At 50.1% G+C, this 27,410-nt stretch overlaps 1 protein-coding gene across 1 annotated transcript in view; it reads left to right on the top strand.

The window, feature by feature from the left end:
- Positions 1–26,599, top strand: part of COLGALT2 (collagen beta(1-O)galactosyltransferase 2) — an 81,446-nt gene extending 54,847 nt beyond the window's left edge. The window contains exons 6-13 of the mRNA XM_037034956.1: positions 277–481; positions 6,483–6,602; positions 13,746–13,822; positions 17,003–17,109; positions 18,976–19,108; positions 20,132–20,259; positions 22,122–22,328; positions 23,841–26,599. Coding sequence (XP_036890851.1) covers positions 277–481; positions 6,483–6,602; positions 13,746–13,822; positions 17,003–17,109; positions 18,976–19,108; positions 20,132–20,259; positions 22,122–22,328; positions 23,841–24,117 — 1,254 coding nt within the window. The 3' untranslated portion in view covers positions 24,118–26,599. The remainder of the gene's footprint in view (positions 1–276; positions 482–6,482; positions 6,603–13,745; positions 13,823–17,002; positions 17,110–18,975; positions 19,109–20,131; positions 20,260–22,121; positions 22,329–23,840) is intronic.
- Positions 26,600–27,410: the final 811 nt, after the last annotated feature.

Genomic DNA, 27,410 nt, shown 5'->3' with positions numbered 1-27,410 from the left:
TGAGGTTTTAAGACAACCCATGGGTAGATGGGGCCATCACTTGTGTTTTACAGACGAGGACCTAGGTTGAGTAGTCTGACCAATCCTTAAAGACAAAAAGTAGCTGAGGTGGGATTTGAACTCAGGCAGGCCAAAGTCTTAGGCCAAGATAAAAAGCATGAGGGGGATTTGGCTTGGGGACTTTTATGTGACTGGTGATGACCTAGGAGGTGTCAGCTAGTGGAAGACGAAGTGCTGAGGTTGGAGAAGATAGTCCACCTGCTTGCTCTTTTTCAGGGCTTCTATAAACGGACCCCGGACTACGTTCAGATCAGAGAATGGAAGAGGACAGGCTGCTTCCCCGTCCCCATGGTGCACTCGACCTTCCTCATTGACCTCAGGAAAGAGGCCTCCGACAAGCTGGTGTTCCATCCCCCGCACCAGGACTACGCCTGGACCTTCGATGACATCATCGTCTTCGCCTTCTCCTGCAGGCAAGCAGGTACTGTCGGCGTTCGGTGGTCACGCCCCCACGGAAACACTGCAAATAAACAGCTTCTTCGTTTTGTGCCTGTTCTTAAAAACGCTGCTATATATGGGCATTGGGCCTCCTCTTTAGGTCGTGTTGGAGGCAATTAATTGTCACAGTACCACACCAGCACCCTCTGTGCTGCTGTCCCTGTGAGCGCCAATGAGCCAGAGCCCTTACCCAGAATCCTCTCTCTATTTCCTGAGCAACGGTGGGGGTGGGAGCCACAGGCAGGCGATTGGTTCTCTCCGGTGCCACTGCGTTTCTTTGTTCATTACAGGAGTCCTTTTACTAATTAGAGCCTGTTGGCAGAGACCCAAAATGACACTGGCAAAACCCCCAGACTTTAGAAATGGAAGACTGTTTCTTCTCAGAGAAGTCTGAGCTGGTATCGTGGCTCCAGTCCACACATCTTGTCCTGAAATGTGGGAAATAGAGGGACCCTATCTCTTCTGTGGCTTCCCCACCCTCCTCGAGGCCTTGGCCTTAACCATGTGATCCAAGATGTCTCATCAGGAGGGACGCGTTCCAGCCATTGAGTGAGCACCAGAGGGGGGGACAGCCCTCGCTCCCCCCTTGAAGGGTACACTCGGGAAGTGGAACACATCCCTCCTCTGGGTATCCCCTTAGCTGGAACTTAGTCCCAGGACGACACCTAGGGAGGTTCCGAATGTCGTCCGTGCAGTCCAGAGCCCCGACTGCCTCACTTAGAAGAAGGAGGGGATAAGTTCAGGAGTCATCCATCAGCGTCTGCCACAGTCCCCATGGAAGGTGAGGCAAAGCCAGATTGAAGTCTTTCATGCAGCACTAGGAAAGCATTTCCAGTGGCCTGTGCTCAGTTTTTAAAAGAAGACCAGTCGGTAGGAATGTAAGTTATTTCTCTCGGGTCGCCAGCACATGCCATCAGGCAGAACATAATTCACCGAAGTGGTTCCGCAGGGAGATGCACAGCATTGCTAAAACAACATTTTCTTCTTAGGGTCATTGACACTTTCCTGATGGAAGTCAGGTCCCATTATCCACGAGCCAGAAATGTGCCGCTTCACCACCAGCAAGAGTGAGCCTAGAAACCAGGCAGATGGTGGATAGACTCACTGTGGCCATGTATATGGGTGTGGCTGGGAGTGCGCCAAGACCCCAGTCAGCTGAGCCAGGTTGCAGGCAGGCGAGAAAGTGAATACAAGTGGAAGCTACAGCTTGTTCCCTGGGCCGTTCTGGAAGCCAAGGTGTCTCTCTTCTCAGCTGTAGACTCAGCAGGAATGAGAATATTTGGTGGAAGGCTGGTTACTTTTCCCCTTGGTTGCTAGGGTCATCGAGACCCTTTGGCCAGAGGTCAGCATTTTTTGGCCTGTGTCAGGGCAAAAGCAAGCCCCTTAGTCTCCTGTGGATCGGAATTTTTCCTGAAGATTCCTGTGTCCGCGTTGGTGGAACCCACTCCCTTCAGCTTGGCCTGTAATTTGTCCTGACCGCTCCCAGAGGAGAAGCAGACACAGGGCCTTCTGGTTCCTTCCATTTGTGCCAGGCCCTCTGCTTCAGAGCTTGCAGGAGGCCTGTTCCAGGGGAGTGAATGAGAAACAATGACAGTCACGGTCCTTGCCCAACAGAATCCCCTTTGCAGCCATCGCACAAGGCACTGGGTCACCCCTGCACTGAATTATGACGATAAGTTCTTTCAAACTGAGAAGTGGGTTTGTGGCTTGGCGACAGACACAGGCTAGGAAGGGATTTTTCAGCTCTGCCCGATGCTTGTCCGGTTCCCTGGGCCTTTGTTCCTTATCGGTCTGACTTCCCAAGCTCCCCCCCCCCCCCCCGGGACATTGAAAGTAGGTGCAGAGGCCCAAAGCTGTTTGGTGACTCTGCTGCAGGGAAGGGAGGTAGAGAAGGAAGGCGAGAGGGCCAGGGCCCGAGGCTTCCCTCTGGTGCCTGGCGGTGTGTTTGGAGAGGCCAGACCTTCCCCTGCGGAAATACAAGTGTCACGCTATGAAACAGGGGAAGCTGAGGGGCAGGTGGGCACCAGGAGGGTCAGCCTGGCTGTCTTTGGCAGGAATGGAACAGCCTTCCTGGCGTCACGGGGTCCCGAGGTAGCGCTTTCCCTTGTCTTGAAGTATCGATGTTTTCAGAAGAGACATGAACGCAGCCCACGGGGGGATTTCTAGGCAGATGGTGTGCGTTCATTTGCCCTTACTCTTGTGATGCTTCCTGGCTGGGACGCATCCAGTGGAGCATCGTTGTTTAACCATCAAAAAGGAAATAAAGCGTATCCACACCCCAGACAGGACCATCTACTCACAAACCTTGATCCTTGTTGTTTAACCTCGGACCCCCGATCATGGCCACATGTGGGTGATGAGTGACAGGGTCAATCCCAGTGCGCTGAAGCACTGGTGGCCTGGCCACCCATCTAGCCCCCAAAGAGAGCAGGGTCCTAGGCGAGTGTCTGTGGCCATAATGAGAGCAGGGTCAGGAGTTCACTTCCCATAGCGGCCAGTGGCCCTGGCTTTGTAGCACAGCCACAAGAACCATCCCTGGCGCCAGTCGGTCATCTTCCAGTAAGTCCAAAGAGGCAAAAGATGTGGGTGATGCCGGGAAGACCTGTCTCCTGCACATCACTGGTAGTGACCAAAAGTACGGCCCCCCGTGCAGGGTGGCAGTGCTGAGTGATTGCTCGCTCTAAAACCCAGCTTCCAAATTCTGGTGGGTAGAAAGCTTCTTGGCATTGGCCCACAGGGACAGAGCCCTTGGCACTAATGACTTACTGTATGACCAGGGACCAGTCACAGCCTCTCTGAGTCTGAGTTTTCATCACCAAGGTTAAGGTACTATGTGAGGACAAGAAAGTGGCTGAGGTCTTCATGTGATAATAATAGCCCTTCCACCATTCAGCACTCTTTCTCAAAGAGAAACTTGTTTTCCCAGAAGCAGCAGCTTTCAGTGACAGCGCCAGCCTCCTTCCCAGACTTTGTCCAACTATCAACACATTTCCTCTTAAAAATGTTCTCTTTTTTTTTGCCCTGGCTGGTGTGGCTCAGTGGGTTGAGCACCGGCCTGCAGACCAAAGGGTCTCTGGTTTAATTCCCAGTCAGAGCACATGCCTGGGTTGCAGGCAAGGTCACCAGTAGGGGGCGTGTGAGAGGCAACCACACATTGATGTTTCTCTTCCTCTCTTTCTGCATCCCTTTCCCCCTCTCTAAAAATAAATAAATAACCTAAAAATGATTATGTTTTCATCAAATTATCCATACACCTAGTTGGAAGAGTTCAGAGAGTCCCCCAAGGTTTATTATAAAATTTAAAGTCCCCCGCACATCTTCCCCTGTGCCACTTCCCTTTTCTAGAAGACACACTTGTAACTCTTCCCGAGGTGGGTGCAAGCATAATATTTGCACCTGTGGATCTAAATAACATGCTGGTATCACTACTTCTTGATTTTCTGTTTTTACCCTGCGAATAATCGGTTGACCATCCTCAGCGCACTCTCCTCTCTTTGGCCTCTTCCCACACCCCCGTCCTCTCCACAGAGTTATGTGGTGATTTAGCACGGTCAGTATTTTCGATATTATAAGTACCTGGACCTAATTCTAAACTGGGCCATTTATAGACTGTGCTTAGTTTTCCTTTCGTATATAATTTAACATTTGCCTTTTGGAGGGTCTTAGTTTTACTATTACTAATATAATCCAAAATGAATTCCTAATTGCCTAAACCTCCTCTTAGCATGGTCAGATTTTTGTTTATATATAGGTAAGTACATCTGCATCCATTTCTTTTTTTTTCACAGTTTACATGCAATATTATTTCGTATTGGCTTCAGGTGTGTAGCACAGTGGTTAGATAATCACATACTTTACAGAGTGTCCCCTCCAATATTTCCAGTACCCGCCTGGCATCATACATACTGTTACATACATGTTATGGTTTTATTGCCTATGCCGTATTTTACATCCTTATGACTATTTGTAATGACCAGTTTGTTCGTCTTAATCCCTTCACTTTTTGCATCCAGTCCCCAGCCTTCTTCCCCTGCCATCCTCTAAGCTGCTCCCTGTGTCTATGAGTCTGTTTCTTTTTTGTTTGCTCGCTTATTTGGTTCTTTGGATTCCACATATAAGTGAGATCATTTGGCATTTGTTTTTCTTCAACTGACTCACTCACGTAGGTCCATCCATGCTGGGGCAAATGGTAATATTCCACTATTTTTTAGGGCCGAGTAATATTCCACCGTGTAAATGTGCCCTGGCGTTTTACTCACTTGTCTGTTGACAGACACTTGAGTTGCTCCCGTGTCTTGAGCATTGTAAATAACACTGCAGTGAACATAGGGGTGCCCATACCCTTTCAAACTAGTGTCTGGGGTTCAGGGAAGGTCGGATTCGCCAGCGGTTCTTTTTGTGTGTTTGTGACGGCATCTGCTCTCAGGCCCCTGACATCCTCTCACCTTCGCAGTGTCACGGCCGCCAACCTGGGACCCCCTTTCTTCTCCACTGCCTGTCCTCATCACTGTGTGTCCCCAGTCGTCCTTGCTGTTTGTAACCCTCCTCCTCCCTCCCCTTCCTCATCCTTCCCCTTTTTCCACATCATCCAGTAATCTGATGAGACACAGGGACGGGAAGCAAATATTTATGACCTTGCAGGTCTGGACATGCCTCTCTCGCCCCCTCCCTTGATGGACAGCTTGGCTAGGCCTCATTCCTCTCTCGACTGAAGCTTTGGAAAGTGACATGGTAACGCAACGGGCCTAATTAGGGTACAGAGGCAGCCTCAGTGTGAAATCACTTTCCTTCCCCTTCCTGAATTTGTCGTCGGGAGAGCTTTTAGTCTGAAGCTTCCCAGAAGCACTTGTGTGGGTACACAGAAGAGCCCATGAGTTCGCCTGGTGAAGCCAGAGAAGTGACAGCAATTGGTGGGCCAGCCTTGACTCCGCCAGAGTCAGCCCAGGGGGAAATAAGAGCTCTTTTCTCTCTGGTTCTTCTGCGTTAATGCCGTGGGGCAGCTTCACCCGATTTGGCAGGTGACGTAGCTGACGGGAGGAAATCTCATTTGCACGGCACAGAGAAGGCTGTGTGCAGGTAATTCTGTCTCCGCAAAGCGCAGATGACGGCAGTATATCGACGAGCAAATCGGAAGTGTGGGCACGTGGACCGGAGCTTGGCAGAGTCGTGCTCTTCATTAAGCAATTTTTTCATTAGTCAGGACTGTCTGCTGCTGGGTCTCCATGAGGCCACCTTGATCTCTGCGTTCCCAGCTGTCTAGTTGAACACAGATGCTGCCGTATAACCCAGAGGCCACCAGCTGGGGCCGGGAAGACCAGTGCTGAATACGAGAGGGCTGTGGCACATTCTGGCAGGTCTTTCACTGGACTTGAAACACAGACTTTCTTTTGTTCACTTAGGAATCCGTTATAGAAGTTTCACGTGCATTGCTTGCCTCCAAATCCGCGCTTGCTAAGAGAAGAAACAAAACCGAAGAGGGTCACGGCAAATTTAAATTTCCTTGCTTTTTTGTTGTTGTTGTTGTTCTGCAGATGCCTTGATTCAGCTTTAATAATCTATTAGCCTGCTTGCATTCATATCAAATATGGATTTTATTCCTCATTCTCATGATTTCCTGTAGGTGGATTACAGTGGTCCATTCTGTCCTCTGGAACAGGAAGTCCCTGCCTCCGTTTTGATCACTTCATGCCTTTCGTGTTCATTTCAGACCACAAGTATGCTTCTTCTTTAGGGAGAAGAAAATCAATTTCCTCTGAGCTGAAGCATGGCCTGGGCTTTTTATTAGACCCCAGTGCTCTGTTATACTTTCTTAATAAAGGAGCATTTCTGAGGTCTCCAGACAGGGACTGGAACGGCTGGTAGTTCAGTGTCAGCGCCAAGCCCAGCATCACCTATAGTCCCGTCTCTTTTTCCATGAGGGTCACTATCAAACTAAGAAGTGTGTTTTCTGATCAGTTGGCTTTGTCTCTCTGTTGGGTCCCCAGGCATCCAGATGTACCTCTGCAACCGTGAGCACTACGGCTACCTGCCCATCCCCCTGAAGCCCCATCAGACCCTGCAAGACGACATCGAGAGCCTCATCCATGTGCAGATAGAAGCAATGAGTGAGTGACCCAGGAGCCCATGCTGGCTCTGGTTCCACGGCCATGGCCACCGCACCCGACACTTCGCCCCTCACCCGGGACTAGAATCTCACAGCCACCAGTCCGTCTCAGCTGAAGCATGGCTATTCATTTGTTCATTTTTTCTTGAGCTTTTCCTAATGTGAAATGTGAATATGGTGAAGTCCTTGCCCTCAGGGAGCATCCCGTCCAGGTGGAGAGCTGGGTGCACAGTAAATGCATTTCACACACTGTCACAGGGAAGGGCTATAGTGGTGCATCGTGGTGGGATTTAAACTCAGACTTTGCTGCTTTGGGCAGGGAGTTTGATCTCTTCAGTTGTGCAGTGGAGAGGATGAAAACCTATAGAGTTTGGGGGAAGATCCTCCACGATATATACAAAACGTCTAATAACAACAATAATTATGACTTCAACTTAATAATAACTTATGACGTATCATGCTCATTGGTTTTGTACATTGTCTTATTAATCCTTACAACGTATCAGTGAAAAGAGGTTATTATCCCCATGTTGAAGATGAAGAACTTGAGGCGGAGAGAGTTTAAGTAACTCGCACCAGGTCATTCTGCTAAACCCATGACCGATCGGTTCTGAACCAATCTTGCCGTCTCCAAAACCCCCCGTCCCTCAACGCTGTGTCGTTACTGCCTGCAGGTCTAGCTTGAGGTCAGGGTTGGTAAGTGCTGAGTAATCAATCAATCCGTAGCCACACTAATGATCACGGATAATGTACAGGTGCTAAAGGAGGAAGTGACAGATCCCCTCTGCCTGGGGACAGAGGTTGGAGATGGCTTTCCCTAGGAGGGAATATTGGCACCGAATTTCTCATGCAGGATCTAAGGAAGTCACTTACTCTCACCAGAGCCTAGATGTGTGTGTGTGTGGGCAGCGGGCCGGCAGTGAGCCCAGCCAGCAGGACCTCGGAAGTGTAAGGAGGTGCTCGGAAGGGAGGGGAACATCGAAGGGGACATCGAAGGGGACATCGGCAGTAAAGTGCAGGGTGGAGTCTGGATTTCAGACAGTCAGTCTTGGGGACCTAAAACCGTGGCTGGAGCTGGGCAGGGCAGTGAACGCTGGGTTCGGGTACTTTAGAGATGGCATCTTAATGTAATTCTTATATTTCCCTTCTCTAGTTACAGTCTTGTTAAAATCTCAGATTCTGAGTTTCAAAAGATAGAGCATAATTGGAATAAGAAAATAATTGGAAAATAAACCCGTGAGCATACTAAAGCAGAAACAGGCCGGAGGCCAGTGGAAGACTGATAGCAGTGTGCTGGTGAGGGAATCATACCTGTCGAGCGTCCCCGGGCAGGACGCACTAGATGTTAAAAGTGCTCTGCACGCCCTCTGGACCCCAACGGGCTGTAAACAAACTGCTGCTAATGGATGATGCCCAGGGAAGCGTAGGACAGGCGTCATATTCTCATGTGAACACTGAACGCCTCCCTCCAACGATGGGTCGCTCATGACGGTACTGGGGGTTTGGAACGTTTTATAACCCATTCTCTGGTTCGGGTGTTTACATTTCACTTGGGGAGACAAGAGAGACATGAAAAGACTGCGGTGTTGTAGCGCTTTGTGAGAGGAACAGATGTTCGGTTTGAGGGCCATGGGAGTTTGGAACAGGGAGAGGCCTCTGGGAGCTGGGGTGATCCAGGACAGCCTCGTCTCCTGGCGGTTCCTGCGCTGAGCCTTGGCAGCAGCGTGGGCTTTAAACAAAAGGAGTGACATCCCGAGGGCACCACAGGCAGGGAATACGCACTGAGCAAAGACATTGATCCAAAAGCATTCTCCCCCTGGAGGAGAGTTGGCTTTAAACAGCAGAAGGAAGTAAAATTTGAGGGCTGGGATGGCTCCCCTTTTGTGACCCTTGAATGCCCAGCCTAGAGCAGAACGCTCCTCCTCAAAGCAGTGAGGAGCCGAGGAAGGTTTCAGAAGAGAGAGTTGGGCTGTAAGTATTTATTAACCACTTATTATGTTCCAAGGATTGTTCGAGAGGCTGGGGGTACAGCAGGGAACAAAACTGCCACTGAGAAGCTCCCACCGAGAAGTAGACAGTATGTCCAGGAATCAGCCGCAGGAATGAATATTGTGGATAGAGTGTTTCAAAGGAAACAAGAGCCCACGCAAAGGCCGCTGGGAAAGAGCCTGGGGTGTTCCAGGAGCAGAAGGCCAGCGTGGTTGGAGTACACGGGACGAGGAGTGGAGTGGGAGGAGATGAGGTCATGGAGGGAGCCGTGTCCAGATCAGGCTGAGTGTTGTGGCCATAGTAAGGAGTTTGGGTTTTCATCTACGAGCAACAGAATTACATGCAGGGCAGGAAGGGGGAGTGGTACGATGTGATTGGGGCCTTCAGAAAGGTTTCTCAGACTGTGGCACAGACACTACAGTTAGGGGACCGATGTATCTGTCTGTCTTGGCTGAGAGATGGTGGGGTTTGGGATGCAAGCTGTAGCCGGGAGGTGCTGGGAAGCAGGTAGATTGAGGGTATGTTCTTGTGGCAGAGCCAGGAGGACTTACAGCGGATTGGACACAGCCCAGGAGGGCAGAAAGGAATCAAGGATGAGTCCAGGATTTTGGCCTGGCTTGCCATTTAACGAAGGGGGAAAGCCTTCGTGGGAAAAGATTTGGGGAGAGATGTTTTGGTGATGTAAGTTGATGGTATTTATTGAACATCTGAATGGAAAGATTAGGAGATACTTGGCTCTATGAGTCTGGAGTGCAGGGAGAGACTCCAGCTGGAGATACACATTGGAGAGTCATTAACATTAAAAGGCTATTTGAAGACGTGGAACAGCGTGAACTTGTTTAGTATTAGAACATCGAAAGGGGAGAGGAAAGGGAGGACAGATCCCTGGGGAAGACCAACAGCCAGAAAGCTGGCAGGAAAAATGGAGAAGTGTTCAGGAAGGGGCCAGATGCTGCGGAGAAGTAAAGTGAGGGTAGGGAACTGATCTTTTGTGCTGTCAAGATAGAGTGCTGTGATCTCCTTGCTAAGAGCCTGTTCAGCGCAGCGATGGGGACACAGCCCATTGGTGTTGCCTGAAGAGAGGACGGTGGGGCGATGAGGAAACAGAATCTTGTTGGGACGGAGAACAGAGGAAGAGGATGGTGGCTGGAAGGCAGTGAGAGATCGAGCGAGAGGTTTTGGTTTTTGTGCTGTTTATTTTTAAGATAGGATTGTAGCATGTTTGTGTGCTAACAGAAGGATCCAGCGTATAAGAACTTGTAGATGATGGAGAGGAGAAGAAGATGATCGTAAAGCTGGGGTCCTTGAGAAAATAAGAGGCAGGACAAGAGAGGACAAGCAACGTGCAGAAGTCAGAACGTGCAGGTCTATGTGCCCCTGGGTTTGCAAACGTGAGGTCGAAGGAAAAGCCGGTCTAAGGTGACTTTGAATGTTTTCCCTGTGACATGTGTAGTCCAGTTGTCATCTTGAGAGACACGTTGGAGATTTCAGGCAAGAGGAAAGGGCACAAAACAGATCTCTCAGAGAATAGGAAAGTGAATTTGTGATGGAAGTACACAGTTGCATCATTTGGCAGTGTGGAGCGCCAATATGACATCTGTGGTTACAGCTTTGAAATGACTCGGTCAAAACAACTGTGTGAATTCCTCTTGTGTTATTTTTCTTGGTGCTGAGTAACAATAGAGTTTAACCAGGATTGGGGCTTTACCCCACGAGATCAATGGAAGAGACTCAAGGCTCTTTACAAGGACTGGTTACTGTGCTAGACCCCGAGGTCTCCGTTGGGGAGCAACGGAAGCAAAGGCAGGAGGGAGTGATGGGTGCAGGCATGTGGTGGGTCACTGAAAGAACGATCATGGGTGCCAAGGTCTAGGCCCTAGAAGCCAACGGGCTGTTAGATGGATCATCACGCGGATGCCAAGTTTTCTAAGGATGACGGCAGGGAGAGTGAGACTGTGAGCCAGAGGCCAGGCTGTAGTCATCAGTGGTCGAAGCAGCTTGATGAGGAGACGTGAAAAATATGCTTCGAAGATGCTGGGGATTTTGAAGGATGAGGGAGAAACAGTTTGGAGTGCGGTGGGGGGTGTGAGAAAAATCAGCTGGACTGGTACGTGCTATGCTGGATGGCGGGTGCTCCAGTGGAGACCGGAGAGCAGTAAGTGGTGGTCACCCAGGAGCAAGGACTTAGCTCACTGAGCTCCTATGAACCCAGACCCATTGCCCAAGGCCAGCTTGACTCCAGTGACTACTGAGGACTAGCTTTGGGGCAGGGTAGAGCTTTGGGGGTAAGGGTACAGTTGCAGGAGTCAGGCCCAGTCTCGAACATCAGTACTGTCAGCTCTGTGGCCTTGGGCAAGGTAGTCAAGCCTTTGTTTCCTCCTCTGTAAAAATAAGGACCGTCAAACCTATCCTCTGGTATCTGTGGTGAAGATTAAATAAATGTCTTTAATGATGTCAAGAGAGAAGCCCAGAGTTCAGTGAGTAATAACAACTCTATAAAATAGCTATTATTCCTAGATCTTGAAACTATCCAGGAGCCGATGAAACGCCTGGCACCACATCGTGCTACAGGGAGAAAATGTGTATCCAGAGGGACTCAGGGAGGGACTAGATACACTCTGAGTGACAGTCAGAAATGACCCCAAATGGGAGCTAGGGGATACCTAACCTTCAAGTCTGATGTCAGCAAAGACACCTCCCTTCTCCCCACTTAGCTAGTTTCTCGGGTCGAATTCATCGTTCCTGTTTTTCCCTACGGCTTAGCTCTCTGCCTTCAGTGGCAAACCCCAGGGGTATTGCTCAGAGTTTTGCTCAATGGTGGTTTTCAGGAGCCAGACACCTTGGGCTATTTTGGACACTTCTCCTCAGAACACAATGTCCGCCCATGTCGGATGGAAGCAAAGTGGTTAACAGCAGTCTTTTTGGCTGAAATCGTAAAGCCACACAAACCTTGTGAGTGCCAAACAGAGACCAAGAGTGTGGAAAGGGTAACTCAAAAAATAACCCCCTCCCAAGCCTAAGGCCCAGGGCGCGGGAGCAGACAGCTCTTCAAACACCAGTGTGAACGGGGACTTTGTACGTTAAGTCTCTTCCTCTAAAATCCTAACTCTGTACATGGTGGACCCTCCATAAATATTTGTTGACTTTAAAAGTAACTAATGAGGGGGGTAGAATGGAAAGGAGCAAAATGTTCTGGGCGGCTTATGCAACAAAACATGTGCCCTGTGTATGCACACAAATGGGATGGTGAGCATCAGGGTTGAAGTAATGAAGCCAACTCTTGTGTTTGGCTTAGGAAACCTGTCTCAATATCTTCTAGAACTTGACATGACTTGATTATAAGTGAAAGTGGATGTCCTGCTTTCTCTGTAACATCCCAGGGAAGGCCCTGGCCATGTGACTCAGTTCATTGGAATGTCGTCCGGACGGCCCAGGGTTGTAGATTCAATCCCTGGTTGAGACACACATAGGAGACAGCCAGTAGGTGCATAAATGAGTGGAACAACACATCAGTGTTTCTCTCTCTCTCTAAAATCACTAAATAAAAAAATTTAAATACTAAGCTTTAAAAAAAACTCCCAGGGAAGGGTAAGTCCATTTAAAAATGCCTTTTGAGCCCTGGCTGGTGTAGCTCAGTGGATTGAGCACAGGCCTGCGAACCAGAGGATTGCGGTTCGATTCCCAGTCAGGGCACATGCCTGGGTTCAAGGCCAGTTCCCTGCAGGCCAACTCCCATCAGGGGACTGCATGAAAGGCAACCATACATTGATGTTTCTCTACCTCTCTCCTTCCCCTCTAAAGATACGTAAATAAATAAACTCTTTAAAAAATTTTTTAAAATACAAATGCCTTTTGTACAGCATCTCAGTCAGGATGAGCCAGGTTGGGCTGGTGTATCAATAGGGCCCAGACCTCCTTGTCTTAAAACAACGCCGGCTTCATGCTGGCTGTGCAAAGTCTGTTGTGGTCTGATGTCCTTCTGGGCAGCTGCCCCCCACAGGTTGGCGCATCATTCTGACCTGCTTCCAGCTGGTGGCTTCTCCCTGTCAACACGCTGCTCAGATCACTGTGGTGGGCCTGGCTGGGGGGCAGAAGAGGGGTTTGGAGAGTAAAGTGGAGGGAAGTCACGTGCCCATGACTAACTTCAAGGGCGAGGAGCTGAATTCCTCTCGTGGACCCGGAATAGAGGAGAGTAGCGGCTGGTGAACACGTGTGGCGGCCATCACCCACAGTTCTTCATACAGCCTGCTTACTAGCCTTCATTTTATACATTCTTTGTATTATCTTTTTAAGAAAACAAAAAACATGAGTACTTTGAATGTGTGCAATAATGAAAAATCTTCAAGACTTTCTCAGGTTTTTTAAATCAACATGGCTCTCAATCTTTAGAACATATATTTTGTCAAGATAGTTTTTTTGGAGTATCAAATAAATACAACTTTTATTAAGTGGTGATGTCCCTTCCATCTGGAAATGTCCTTGTTAGCCCTGTTCCAAGTTCTGGGATGTGGGCCGGACCTCAGAGCTGAGTTTGTGTGAGAATAAAGGACCTTTTGTGTACTCGTCGTGAGTCCTGCCTGGTCAGGATAAAAATAGTCCTAGACTTTGACCAGTTTGACTGTATAGAAAAGGCATTATTCTGAGAAAGCCGGGCCCGTGTCTGAGCTTTTCTATCATGGGCCGCAGTAAGTACTAGCTCAGAGTTATGAGTAGTTATTAGGCTGATAACTACTATAGGCTATCAGGCTATAACACTTTATAGCAGCCAAAAAGATACACTTTTATTATCCCAGCTTTACACACAGAGAAAGGGACCTAGAGAAGTCACCTGGCTGTTCCAGACATTCAGAGACTGAGACCATGTCACTGCAGAGCCCTCGCCCCTAACTACCCCCCTTAACCACCTGCCAAATGCCCTGACAATAAGTCTCAATGGAAATGGAGCAGATACTGCAATCTGCCCATGAACAAGCGCTCTCAAAACCGGCGCCCTGGCCATCCGGGTCCCCCCGCAGCCACCCAGTCCTGCAGGAGTGCTGAGCGGAGCCCCAGCCCGGCACCCCTGGGTTGTGGTCCCAGCGATGGGCTCTGTGGGTGGAAGGCCCTTCTCTGCCATTCACTCACTAGCACTCTGCCTGTTTCTTGGGTCTTCCAGTTGACCGCCCTCCGATGGAACCCTCCCAGTTTGTCTCAGTCGTCCCTAAGTATCCGGACAAGATGGGATTCGATGAGGTAGGAAAGGAGTCTGTGTGTGTGTGTGTGTGTGTGTGCTTGGCACACATGTGCAGGCATGCATAAAGCATGCTTACATGTTTATACCCAAACACAAGCCGAGCATACGTTGGAGAGCCCCCTGGCCTGGGTTGGCTGCTGAAAAGACGCCGAGGTCCTGGGGGAAATTTCTTGGTTTTTGTTGTGCCTCGGTTTTCTTCTCGGAAGAAAAGGAACATCATGGGGAGAGTGACTGAATCATTGGGTCACGAAGAAGTTACTATTTAGTAGTGAAAATAAATTTGGTATTTTTTTTCTCAAATATTGCCATCTTTTATCAGCCTCTTTACCCAGATCGAAGGGGAAGGGGACATAGGGATTAGGTGTCAGAGGACTTTAACTTTACTCGGAGTGGGTGGGGACTGTTCTGGAACTCTCCCCGCTTTGTTTTCTCTCTGCTGACCTTCCTCGGAGGAGGGTTGGAGGGTAAGGTTGAGAGGACAAAGCAAAAGAGAACAAGAAAGTGTTCTAAAATTCGACCTTCCGGCAGGCAAAAACTTCCTCATAGCTCTCTCAGGGCCGTGTTCGTTGTTACGTTTCAACTGTATAAACGATGACGCCGAAATACACAGAGATGCCTCCACCGGTAATACGCCCAACATATGTGATACCTCGTAGCGCAAGACAGGTGACTCCTTCCTGGTCCCTGGTGTTATGTGGCTGCTGACAGGGGTCAGGAGCTGGGTGGTGCCGAGGTGAGGGCGGTGTATCAGGAATCCACACACTGAGAATTTTTCGTGGATTCTGGGTATGTTACCAGGCAAGCTGGACGCTCTGTGCTCATTGCTGCGGCGCCACTGAGAGGAAATTCCTTACGGATCACCTGTGCCGTACAACACACGCTCCCAACCCCCAAATACATGGGACAAAACCGGGATCTTCGGTTTGGACGTGGGTGTGACGACTGGGTCCCTCCTGGAAGCCTTCTGAAAAATGCCAACTTTCGCAAGTGATGCAGGCTCAGCGACCCACCTGAGCTCAGGGCGATCCCTTCTCTGTACCAAACAGAGATAGGGTGGTGGGGAAAAAAGTTTTCCTGGGCCTTTCCAACGCTCCCAGTACTCCTTGACCTTGGCGCCGTGCCTCGTTGCATTTGGCTGGGTGGCTCTTTCCTCTGTTTACCGTTCCCTAAGTATGAGCAAGCTGTCTGTGTTTTTCCTTCGTGGCTACAGTTTTTATTGCACTTGTCCTGGTAGAAACTGGGGCAGGATTGTAATTTCCCAAAGTCATCCCAGGCGAGAGGTCTCTGGTCTGAGAGGACCCTTTTGTTGATTTCTGTAAATTTTTTGTTTTGGCTCAGTTTTGCTCTCCTGGAGTGGCCCTGGGCAGCTCCCTGTGTACCCGTGAGCGATGCCCTTCCCACAGCTGTCGAAGTGGGGGCTGGAACACGGTCCCTCACAGTCTGATTCTGCGCAGGAAGAACGTGAAATATAAAAGAATACTGCCCATGAAGCTGTAAAATCCCAAGTCACCAGGCAAATGGTCACCACAGAAATTATGTTTTCAAAAAATAACACGCCTGACTCACTTTGCCCCAAATCCAGTGAATGGTTTTTTAAAGAAGACACCTGGCTCTGTCATCAGTTTCTTTGCAAAGAGCTTTAGAAATGGATGGAAGGGAGAGTATTTTGTAAGGAAGCATTGAAATTTTAGCTAGTGCGGCTTTTTATCTCAGTAAATCACGTAATATATTGGCAAGTGCACTCAGAATGACCAAATACTACAAAGTTTCACCCAGCCTAGTCCGCACTCCAGGCTGGGTGTAAGATAGCTGCCTCCTTATTCTGGACATAGCACAAAGCGACTCTATCAGAAACCACGGATCACAGAAGTTTTCATCTGCACTGGACTTGAGAGAGGTGTCTGTTGGACTCCCTTGCTTTAGAGACAAGGGTCTGGACCCCGTAACATTACATGTCTTCCTAAATGTCACCTACATGGTTTGTCGGGAGGAAGCCAATGCCATTTGACTTGTTCCCGCAGGTTTCTCCTCCCCGCCCCGCCCCCCCCCCCCATGTGCTGACATTGCCTCCCGCTGCTGAAGTCTTCTTCAACTCAGAGGACTAGTTTAACGTCCAAAGTGACTTTTTTACTGCTTGTAACAAAGAGACCTAATTAAAATACTAATTTACCTGGAAGGGCATTCACGAGACGTTAGGATCTTCTGTGGCTCCTGAAACCTGGGAATAGTTAAGGCAGCCTCGTTATCTGTAACTGCCTGTCGTGGTTTCGTGAGCTGCATTCGTTCAGTGCGGCACGCAGGGCTGTAGGGACTGATGTGAGTGCGCGGGTGGGCCCAGCCCTCATGGGAGGGTGTTCTGAAGGCACCTTCTCTGAGACCCGCAGGTGTCCTCGCTTTGGCTTTTCCTACTGACCCACCTGGAAATTAAGGAGTTCACGTAAGCCTTTCCATCTCTCCCCTCTCTGTTCCTCAGTGGGCCACCTGCAAGGCTAGGGCCTCTTCCCTTTACTTTTTTTCAGAAAAATTCCCTTGTCTTGAGGCGAGTTAAATTTTGACCCAGACACTACTAAAATGGCCTTGACCTTGATCATTCAGTGTGGAACCCTTGGAAATAAGAGGAATGTGTTCAGACTGCATTCTTCTTATTCTTTGAATGACTTCCAAAGTATTGTCAGGGGGATATACATTGTAACAGTAGCTGGTATTTAGTGCTCACGAGGCAGGACCCTTATTATTCCGGTTTTACAAAGGAGGAAACTGAGGCAGAGGAGCTGGTCCAGGGCAAAATAGTGAATAACAGTCAGGGGGGGAACTCGGATCTGCTGGTAAGTGGAACCGGTGAACAAGCGGCCTCCTACCCCTGAGTGCCTGCGTTCGCATTTAAGTCACCCTGAGCCTCCTGACGAGTCATCTGTCAGCTTTTCTGTCTCAAAGCAACGTGAACACGGGCTCACCAACAAGCATGGGGAAAACGAGAGGGTTAAGTCACTGCAAACAGCTCAGATTTCAGACCTGATACGAAATACATAAACAAACCTTCACCACAGTTTCCCTGTTGTTTCCACTCCTTATCCTAACTAAGACTCTACCACGCGGGCCTTCCATGACCTTAAACCCTCCAAGAGCCCTCACAGAAGGCTGGAGTGACGTGCTTTCTTTCCTTTGTCTTCCCGTGTTAGATCTTCATGATAAACCTCAAGCGCAGAAAGGACAGGAGGGACCGGATGCTGCGCACCCTGTACGAGCAGGAGATTGAGGTCAAGATCGTGGAGGCCGTGGATGGAAAGTGAGTTGGGGTTTTTTTCTCGATTCTTTGCAGACAGAACTGGAGTGGGGATGTGCCCCGTCTGACGGAGTCGTTCTGGGGGGCAGGGCAGGTAGCACAGACCTGCAGTCGTGATAGGCATGTTTTCATAACAGCCACGGGCTGCCTGCCGGGGAAAGCATGTTGTGACGGATATAGTAGCATGAAGGTCCATCTCCCTGGGTAGAGCTGGCCTGCAACTCACTCACCATCGAGCCATTTCTGTTCGTCATGATGCTGAAGGCTCCCACTGGAAGCGAAGTCCCCAACTCTGGGTGGGGTTCCTGCGATGGTTGGGGTGACTCCCGGCTTTCTGCTGTGTATTGGAAAGACTGAGTTCAGAGTTGCCTGCAGAGGCTGAATTAGAGCAAAGTGTCTAAACTTGGGTGACCTGAAGGAAGTTAATGGAAAAAGTGCCTAATGATCTGTGTATCCTGTTGCATGAGACACTCGCCCCAGTCCGTCTGGGCTGGTCAGTGTTTCCGAGAATGGGGCAGGAAAGTCACTTTTGCAGATTCCTTCCAGGGGTTTTGTTATTGCTGCTGTTGTTGTTGTTGTTGTTTTTCTTCTGCTTTGCCCTGACCTTCTTCCTGATGCCTTAGTTCAAGGCATAGATCGTTGCAAAAAACGCAGCTTCCATATTGTATGTCCTTTGGGAATATGGACACCCCTGAGGAGGGTGGCTGGAAACGGCTGTGGAAATTTCTCTGACTCCTGTGGAGAACCTCACCCGTGTTTCCTGAAGTGGGGCCTGGACACCCACAGGGCTGGGGAGAGGGCGGCCTCCTGAGCCTATCCCAAAGCTGCCGAATCGTGATTTTCAGGGCTGGCCAGGAATCTGTATTTAAGAAGCTTCAAGGTGATTTCTTGAGCAACATGCCACATAAAATAATGGACACCCAGTTAAATGCATCCCCAACATTACACGGAGCTTACATTGAAAAGGATTATTTATTATACTAAAAAATTGTTTATCTGAAATTGGTTTGTGTCAACCTACTGCCTACTGGCCTCCGTGGTTTCTAGTCAGAATCAGCTATTAATCTTATGGAGAAAGTAGTTGACCCTTGAACCATGTGGGGGTTAGGGGCACCACCCCCTGCAGTTGAAAACATGCATATAACTCTCAGCTCCCCCAAAACTTCTCTACTAAGAGCCTAGTGTTGATCGGAAGCCATACCGATAACATAAACAATCAATTAACACATATTTTGTGTTATATGTATCATATACTATATCCCCACAATAAAGTAAGCTAGAGATCAGAAAATGTTATTCAGAAAATCATAAGGAAGAGAAAATACATTCGCAGTATTGTATGTGTCTGTGGAAAACACAATCCACATATAAGTGGGCTCAGCACAGTTCAAACCATGTCATTCAAGGTCAACTGTGCTTTGTCAGTGGCGAGTCACTTCTCTCCTGCTCCTTACAACATTCTTTCTGCCATTTTTGTTTTTAACCCCTTTAAAAAAAAATTAGATCCAAAGGAAAGACAAACACACATCCTTCCTCCCTTCGTCCCTGCTGGTATTTAATGTTTGTATTAGCCACTTACCTTCACCAGGAAATAACTTTTTCAAACTTGTCCAAAGAAGTGAGGATACTTAGGACTATGTTGAGCATTGTGAGGGACACACAAAATATAAGACACCCTCTTGTCTTCACAAAGCTCATTGTTCCACCAGGACACGTTAACCCTAGGAAGCTCCCAAGGCATTATGGGAAAACTGGGACGCTCTTCTCCACGCGCACAGTGGCTTGGGGAATATGCAGAGCTCTCTTTCTGGCTTCCGTGGTGGACACTTCTTACCTCGTTAATCTTCAGACATGCTCTCTGTCGTACAGGGCACTCAACACAAGCCAGCTGAAGGCCCTGAACATCGAGATGCTGCCTGGATACCGAGACCCCTACTCCTCCAGGCCTCTAACCAGGGGTGAAATCGGCTGCTTTCTAAGCCACTACTCTGTCTGGAAAGAGGTAGATGGCGCTTTGTCCAGATGTGCGATTCTGCCACGAGGAGGAAGGCAAGCGGGACTTTATGGGTGGATGAGGGCCAGGTGTAAAGCGAACCCACCTCTGTTCTGGAAGGAGCGTTGGAAGTTGCTATTGCCTCGTGCCCCCCTCGGACACAAGGCCAGCCGCAAGCAAGGAGGGTCAACGTAGTGCCACGTGGGACAATAGAGGAAAATACCCATGTTCCGGGGCCACAGTCCTATTCACGCACTTTCATCCTTCATAGGAGTGCCTTGAATGTGTCCAGCATGTCATCATTTATTAAGTGATTTCATACAGGAAGTCCTACAAAAGTCATATGAGCGAGGTTGGGAGGGCTGGGCCCATTTTAACCAAGAAGAAATAAATATGTTGCCCAGGCAAGAAGTAGCCAAACCAGGACTTGAACCCATGTCTTAGAGATCAGACATCGATATGGGTGGTATTGGAGTGTGAGGTTCTTGAGAAGGTTCAGTCCTCACAAGAACAAAGTACCTTAAGAAGGGGCCCTGGAATACCTTCTCTCCTTGAATGATCCAGTCTAAGCCAATCTTTTTGTCCTTTAAATAAAACATCCTAGATATGTATAAAAATGCATCGAGTGCATAAAACTGCCGTCGATGAACTTTCCAAACTGAACACCGCACCCACAGCGGCCCCTCCTCGGTATTTCCTTCTAGTCACCTGTCCCCCCGGGTAATCCCCGTCCTGACTTTGAACAGCAGCAAGAACAGTTTTGCCTTCTTGTATACTTTTTCACAGGAATGGAACCATGTGGTACGAATAGTCTCTCCGCATTATGCTTGTGAGATGCATCTAGAGCATTATATTTGACGGGGGGTCACACATTCTAATTGCCGTAAATGCACCGCAGCTTACTGATCCTTCCCATGGACAGGCACCGGCTTAGAATCCAGTTATAAGCGTTTACATATTATACCACTAAACTCTTGATGGTTTAATACTTACTCGTCTAAATGCTGGACTTCTCACGGATGACCTTGGCAGGTAATTGACCGAGAGCTGGAGAAGACGCTGGTTATCGAGGACGATGTGCGCTTTGAGCATCAGTTTAAGAAGAAGCTGATGAAGCTGATGGATGACATCGACCAGGCTCAGCTGGACTGGGAGCTGATGTGAGTGACAAGACAGATTTGTCAGAGAGCTCCGAGGGCACGCGGTCCTTCCTCAGGGGCCACAAGCCCCCCCTCCCCAGTTGGGTGGAAGATACAGCCCCGGGCTCTGCTTACCTGCTCCTCCCTCCACGTATGTTGCTGGGTGCAATGCGCTTTCACGGTGCATTTTATCTAAACGCACGTACCTGCATTATCATTCTAACACGTAATGAGTATTTCATAACTATCAATGAGATCGTCTACATCCCTTTTTAGAAAAAAAATTATTTTATTTACTTTTAGAGAGAGGGGAAGGGAGGGAGAAAGAGAGGGGGAGAAACATCAATGTGAAAGAGATACATCAATCAGTTGCCTCTCCCATGCCCCCAACCGAAAACCTGGCCTGCAACCCAGGCGTGTGCCCTGACTAGGAATTGAACCAGAGACCTTTCGGTTTGCAGGGCGATGCCCAACCTGCCCAGCCACACCAGCCAGGGCTACATGCTTTTTTTACACCGTCTGCGAAATCCAGTGAGCGTTTCATAACACCTACAACACATCTCCATGTCAGTGCTAGGCTTTCAGCTGCTAAAGGGAGCCGTTATCCTAGTCAAACAGTACATTTTGTTTAATAACAACAACAGTTTTCCGTAAAAGAATGAATTTTGTGTAACAGATGTTATGCACTTGTCAATGGGTAAAATATTTTACGCAGCTTCCATTTTGAGACTGAAACTAGGCAAAGTGAAAAGAACTGAGTACAATCTCAGTTTCTCAGGCGTGCTGGCCACCTCTCACACGCTCCCTCGGGACTTCTTTTCTACCTGGTGACCCATTAAGAAAATTCAGACTCTTCTGTCTGGAGGGACAGTGACGGAGAGGACACAGTTAATGTCCTCACAGAGCTGAGGATTTGCTCCACAAATCCTGGGATGTTTTAACAAGAGGAACCCCTTGAGTATTTTTCTCTAATTGCAGTTTACATTTAACATTATTTCCTGGTGGTTTGGGGGTGTGCAGCATAGTGGTGAGACAATCATCCACTTCACAAAGTGGTCCCCCCGCTGTATCCAGCATCCATCTGGCACCAGACATAGTTATTACAATATTATTGACTGTATTCCCTTGAATGTTCAAAGAGAGAGTTGTAGGGCAAAATTGAGGAAGTCAGCTTTACCCAGCAGATGGGAGGCAGGCACCTCCTCCACCTGCTCAGGCAGGTGGGAAGTAGGTTGCAGACAAAAGGAGTGGATTGCCGCAGACCTGGGAGTAGATGGTGGGAGGGCAGACTCGGCCGCGGGTACCACCTGAGTCACTGGCGATGCTCACAGGGAACAGAACTTGCCTGGGTGCCTAGTCTGAGTAGGGCGCTCCGGAGGCAGAGCGAGGTGAGTGTAGGTACTGTCATCATTCTCCCCTGGAGGGACGTCCTTGGTGCTAAGGCTTGGTCCCTGGGTCTTTTGCTGCAGACGCCTCTTTCCCACGGCCTTTTCTGTCCTGTATTTGCCACTGGCCTTTGGAGAGCTGTGCAGGCAACAGCGAAGGCTGAAACTCCGGGGACTTGAGACTCAGGATTCTCACATCTGGCCTGTTTTCCCCCTGCCAACCTCTGTAAATACAGCTGGAAATCTCTTTACATCTCAACCTTCTGGCTGAAACACTGTCCGCTAAGCAAGAGTAGATAGGATGTGGATAAATAAAGCCAGGGACACGGCCCCACTGATGGCGGGTGACAGTCACAGTTGGTGACAGACAGGATGTGCTGTGTGGTGTGATGTATTTAATATATGACAGAGTTGATCCCAGCATTCAAGAGTGTCTGCAAAGCCATGCTCCATCTGATATTCAAATTGGAATTGTCTCCTCCGCCCACTTCCTGTTAGTTATATTGGTAGGAAGAGGATGCAAGTAAAAGAGCCGGAGAAAGCGGTGCCCAACGTGGTCAATCTGGTCGAAGCCGACTACTCCTACTGGACGCTGGGCTACGCCATCTCCCTGGAAGGAGCGCAGAAGCTGGTTGGAGCCGATCCTTTCGGGAAGATGCTGCCAGTGGACGAGTTCCTGCCAATCATGTACAACAAACACCCTGTGTGAGTCCCCTCGAACTCCCTGCCTGTCCTGTGAGCATGGCACACTCGTGAATCACCCTCCCCAGCTCCCGGGCTGTATTTGATATTTGCTAAAGGGTACTGCTTTCCCAAGTGATCTGTCCATTGTCACGGCCCAGAGTGCTTGACTTGAGTGACTGTCCCCTTCATGGATTGGGAAGATGAGGCAGAAATGGTGAGTCTTGCACGGGGATGCCCTTCAATACCCAGCATGTAATTTATGTGGACATAACCTGCTCAGTCCGCTCCTTGTCTTTGATCTGACTTCCATAAACCCATACACCTCAAGGTAAAGGTCCCCTTCTTGAACGTCTCAAATTCTTCAGGTCACTGCTCGGTCCATCATGGGTACTATTGGGCGCACACTGGCTCACAGTCTCGCTGAGAACCAGACCCGTGAACAGTCATCATGACAAACTGGGGTGCTGTGATTGGGGGGGAGGGGTGTTAGAGGCTCAGGGAAAGCGAGGTGTCCACCAGGAGAGCATCCACAGAATCGAGTAGCACGATACTCAGGGTTTCAGTAGCCCAGGAGTCCACGCGGACCACGCACTTATCAAGGGGTTTGGTAAGTGACGGTTGGTTTACTCATCAGTGCCCCCAGTAACCCGGGAACCCCAGAGTGAGGCATGGCCTCCCAGCTCTGTGTCCTTAGAGACTAGACCGAACTCCACACTGAGCAAGGATTCCTCAATTCGTCATGGCACAGTAGACCAGCTTCTAGCCTTGGCTCCTCCTCCAAGTTGCTGGGTTACGTCCCCATCGAGGTGGTCTTCACATCAATGGCTGAGAGTCCCCGAGCTCCATCTTGCTCATTTTGTCTTCTGTCCTCAGGAGGGATGAGCTCCTTGCCCTCTTTTATGGAACATGTTAGAGAGTGACATGATCTTTGAGTCCTGGGGACACACGGAGGTCAGCCATCATCCCCCTCACAGAAAGAGAAGGCGCATTCACCCACCCAGGAGCTGAGGTGTACCCCCAGATCCTCTGCACTGGAGCCCTGGGAGGGAGGTCGAGTGTCCCTCAGGTTTACACTCACAGGGAACTGGAACGCCAAGCCACGCTGGGGCGCCTCCAAGCCTCCACCAGTCCCCGCACCCCTGCACCACCCTCCACATCCTGCTGTCAAATAGCTCAGTCCAGCCACAGGGCCTTTGCTACAGAGGGATCCCATTCATTTATTATCATGGTCCCGCAGAGCATCACTCTTAATTTTTCGAGTAAGTCCTACAACTCATCTTTTAAACTACTCTAGCCAAATACAACAGAAAGACCCTGACTTCTTCTTTGTGTATTTATTCAGAGCATCTGAAAACTTCTAAAGAACGTGTATTGATTTATAGACTGAAGTTTTCCACAAAGGATACAACCTATAGGGTAATCTGATGAACGAAGACCACTGGAGAGCTGGCAGGCAGGGCCCCTCTCCCCGCCCCAGCCCCCCACCCCCAGTTCTGTCGACCCCTCACCCCCCTGTGTGCCTCTTGCTTCCAGAGCGCAGTACAAGGAGCACTACAAATCCAGGGACTTGAAAGCCTTCTCCGCAGAACCCTTGCTCATTTACCCCACACACTACACCGGCCAGCCGGGCTACCTGAGCGACACGGAGACCTCGACCATCTGGGACAATGAGACGGTGGCCACTGACTGGGACAGGACGCACTCCTGGAAGTCCCAGAAGCAAGGCCACATCCACCACAACGCCAAGAACACAGAGGCCCTGCCCCCGCCGGCCTCGCTGAACACCGTGCCTTCCAGGGACGAGCTCTGAGGCTCCCGGCGGGCTTCGCCCCGCTCTGGGTTCTCCGGCGGCTGTTCGTCGGTTTGCTCCGGCGTCTTCTGGTGGTCACAGGCATCTGACCCAAGTGGTCAATTGAAAGTGATGGATCAAAACTCATATGTTTTTGATGGGAGGAGAAATAAGACATTTAAAGCCCAATTTCCTAGGATGGCTGGAAGAGAGAGGCCTATGGCAGCCGTTACGATAAACGTCAGCGTAGATACTAGTCCTGTGGTTCGTTCCCCACGTGCTACTGGTTCTCACGCAAGGTTGGAGAAGACGGCTCCGAGACTCGTCCGAGACAAAGGTGACGGCCACACTGTCGGTGAACGAGTGGGCGAGGCAGCCATGCCAGCTGGGCCACATCTGTGGTCTAGGGGCCCATTTTGTGTCATAGACGTGACCTTAAAAACTTGGGTAGCTAACAAGTTTATAGGGGGGGGAATCAAATTATTTAAAATCAAAGTAATCGGGCTTGGTGTTGGAAGAAATTCTGTGCTGAGCCTCAGTGCAGACCAGGTTCTTCATTCTCGTCTTCGTTGTCCGGCGGGTGGGCATCGGGTCCGTCTGAGACTCACTTGGCCTTTCAGTGCCGTGGCGATTGACGCTCCCTTAACAAGGTTCCAGGTTGCCACTGGGTACAGCTTAGTAGTTCTTTTAGGGTTTGTGTAGATATTTGAGGAAAAAAGAACCCAGACTTTGGCCTTTTGGATTGTGGTCATTTGAGTTAGGATGCGCTATTTATGAAGATAAATTTAATATATAGGGGTCAAGGCTGGTGCCTAATTTCTGTCCCAGGGGTTCGGCACGTCAGACGCTCCCCCCACCCCCGGCCTGGGAATGAATTGCAGGTGGGAGTTTTACGAGCCACGGTTCAGGGGCGGCTACTGTCCTTGTCTGAGTTTTTCGTTCTAGTTTGAATTATTTATTTTACAAAATGGGGGGGCGGGGGCGGGGGAGGAATACCTGTATGATAAGGCAGAGAAAACAGATGTGTCCAGCGTTTCTGTGTTTAGAGCCCAAACACAACGGCTGCCTAGGGAGTGGTCAGTGTAAGCACGCTGGCTCAGCAGTCTGGTCCCCGTGCTTTGTGGGGGTGGGTTCTTGTTGCATGGGAGGCTGGCACCATCTGGAAGCAAATGACCCTCCGTTCCAGGCAGGAGACCTTGCTCAGAGACAGTGGTCTGATCAGCAGACGCAGGCCAACCACCGGGATGCTCTCAGCGTCAGGTCCTGGGCAGACGCCCTCTCTGCTTGCCTCATAGGCCGATTTTCCGTGAAAGGGGACGTTGGGCGACATCATGTCTTCTGGGATCCTCGGCTGTCTCGGGATGGTTTGCTTCTTGTGTTTTCGTGCCCACAGGCAACAAAGCTTCGCTCCGGAAATAGCCTCCACAGCGTCCTGTCCACGTCGTCCTTGGCGATCTCCCGGGGGCCCCGGTGAGGGTCCCCTGCTGCAGGACAAGGCAGCTCGCCTTCCACAGAGCACCAGTCTCGCCCTTCCTTCTCGAAGTGTCACTGATACCCCTCTGCGTTGACTAATAGGCCAGGACACAGAGGAAGGGATCTCGGCCGACTCTGGTTTCTCTGGCTTAGACACAGCCATCAAAGCGTGACTCTTTTGTTCTAGGAAACGAGAAAAAACAGGAAGAGAAACCTGGAGAGTCTGTGAAAAAAACCTTAGGTGATCCCTAAGGTTTCCTTGGATGTTTTGTATTTTGTTTGTGTATTTCAGTGTGTGTGTGATGTTTATGGTATTTTTTCATGGGGTGGGAGGTGGCGGGGTATTGGGCGTGGAGGAGGACTAAGTTGTTTTTTCGTGTGGTTTTGTCTAATAGAGAACACTCCCCCCCCCGCCCCGCCCCCATCAGCTGGTCTGGTGGGGTTCTGAATTTCCATTCTTAAAAGACATGGGTCTTAAATTCTAGGATCTTCGATTAGGACTGTTCTACTGTGAAGAAAGTTCTGGCTCTCTTATCCCAGCCATGGCGTCCTTCTGCTCGGGTCTGGAATCCCAAGGGATGACCCGCGGGCCCAGCATCCCTCTGCCACGTCCCCTCTTCAGCGGCCCAGGGGGTCCTTGGCCTCGCCCTCCGCCTGCCTCCCCATCTAGGCTTCAGTCAAGACCCCTGACCTTCGCAGTCAGAGGCTTTGCCTCCGGCTCTGGCCCCTGCTCCAGCCTCTGAAGTGAAACCCCGCTGGATTCCCCATCCGGACCCCTGCCTGGATCTTGGGCCCCAGGGTGGAGTCCTCTGGACAGATGGCCCTGACCCCAGTGGGGCTGGCACTGCCGAGCGTGGACCGCACCTGCTTTGGGTCCTCTGGGGCCAGCCACAGGGACTTGGGGACAGGAAGGCACTGGCATCCCAGCACCCTACACTGTCTGTCATGCTGTGTCACTTCAGGAGAGGATGTGATATACTACTACTTGCCTTCTAGAGCTCTTTGTAAAAATTAAAGAACATTGGCTCGATGCTGTGACTGTTCGTACGTTCCTCCAACACTGATCAGTGGCCACTGTCGGGGTTCCCAGGTCTGCTCCGGAGCAGAGATAGCGATGGCCCCACCGCACACGAGAGGGGCGTCTGCCGACCTTTCTGTCCAGTGCAGGTTGTCTTAGAGTGCGGGGTGGAGGTGGTGGGTCCGCTGGAAAAGATTCTAGGATACAGAAAAAAATTCGGGAGTCCGCAGGGGGAGGGTGTTGAGAAAGAATCCGCCTCACATTTTCGTGCTATGGGTCAGTCTGTCCATTCCTCGGAAGAACTGTGATGCTTGACCGAAGCCAAAGAGCTTTATGCTGAGACAAAAAAATAAAAAGGAGAACCCATGCTGGTCTTAGCAAAACACCCTGAATTTCGGATCATGCGTCCCCAGTGTTTCAAACACCAGGTCTGAGCACGGCCCTGTTTTAGGCACAGGCCGGGCACTGAGATGCGCAGAGGACTAGGGAAGGGCCCTTCCGCTGCGGCCCCGTCATCTAGTGGAGCAGCCACAGAAGCAGGTGGCTTTGTCTCAGAGGCTGGGACAGAGTGGGCCATTGGACCCCAGAATACCCGGTTCTGCTGAGGAGGACTGGCGGGGCCGCTTCGCCTGGAGGTGACATTCGTGTTGGTCGGGGGTGGGGGCCTGACCAGATGAGGCAGGATGGCTGGGCCAGGGGCAGGTGGGGAATGCTTTCGGGCACTGGGATGGTGTGGGGTTGTGACCAGCCCCGCAGCAGGGATGGGAACCTGGGCAGGACTGAGAGGCAGGTGTGTGTTGGGGTGGATGGCAGGGAGCCAGAC

Source organism: Sturnira hondurensis, unplaced genomic scaffold (assembly GCF_014824575.4).
Source record: "Sturnira hondurensis isolate 20B ecotype Veracruz unplaced genomic scaffold, ASM1482457v3 Scaffold0022215, whole genome shotgun sequence".
In the NCBI taxonomy this organism is placed as follows: Eukaryota; Metazoa; Chordata; class Mammalia; order Chiroptera; family Phyllostomidae; genus Sturnira; species Sturnira hondurensis.
Note: the sequence above shows the minus strand (reverse complement) of the source record. Positions and strands in the feature narration are given on the sequence as shown.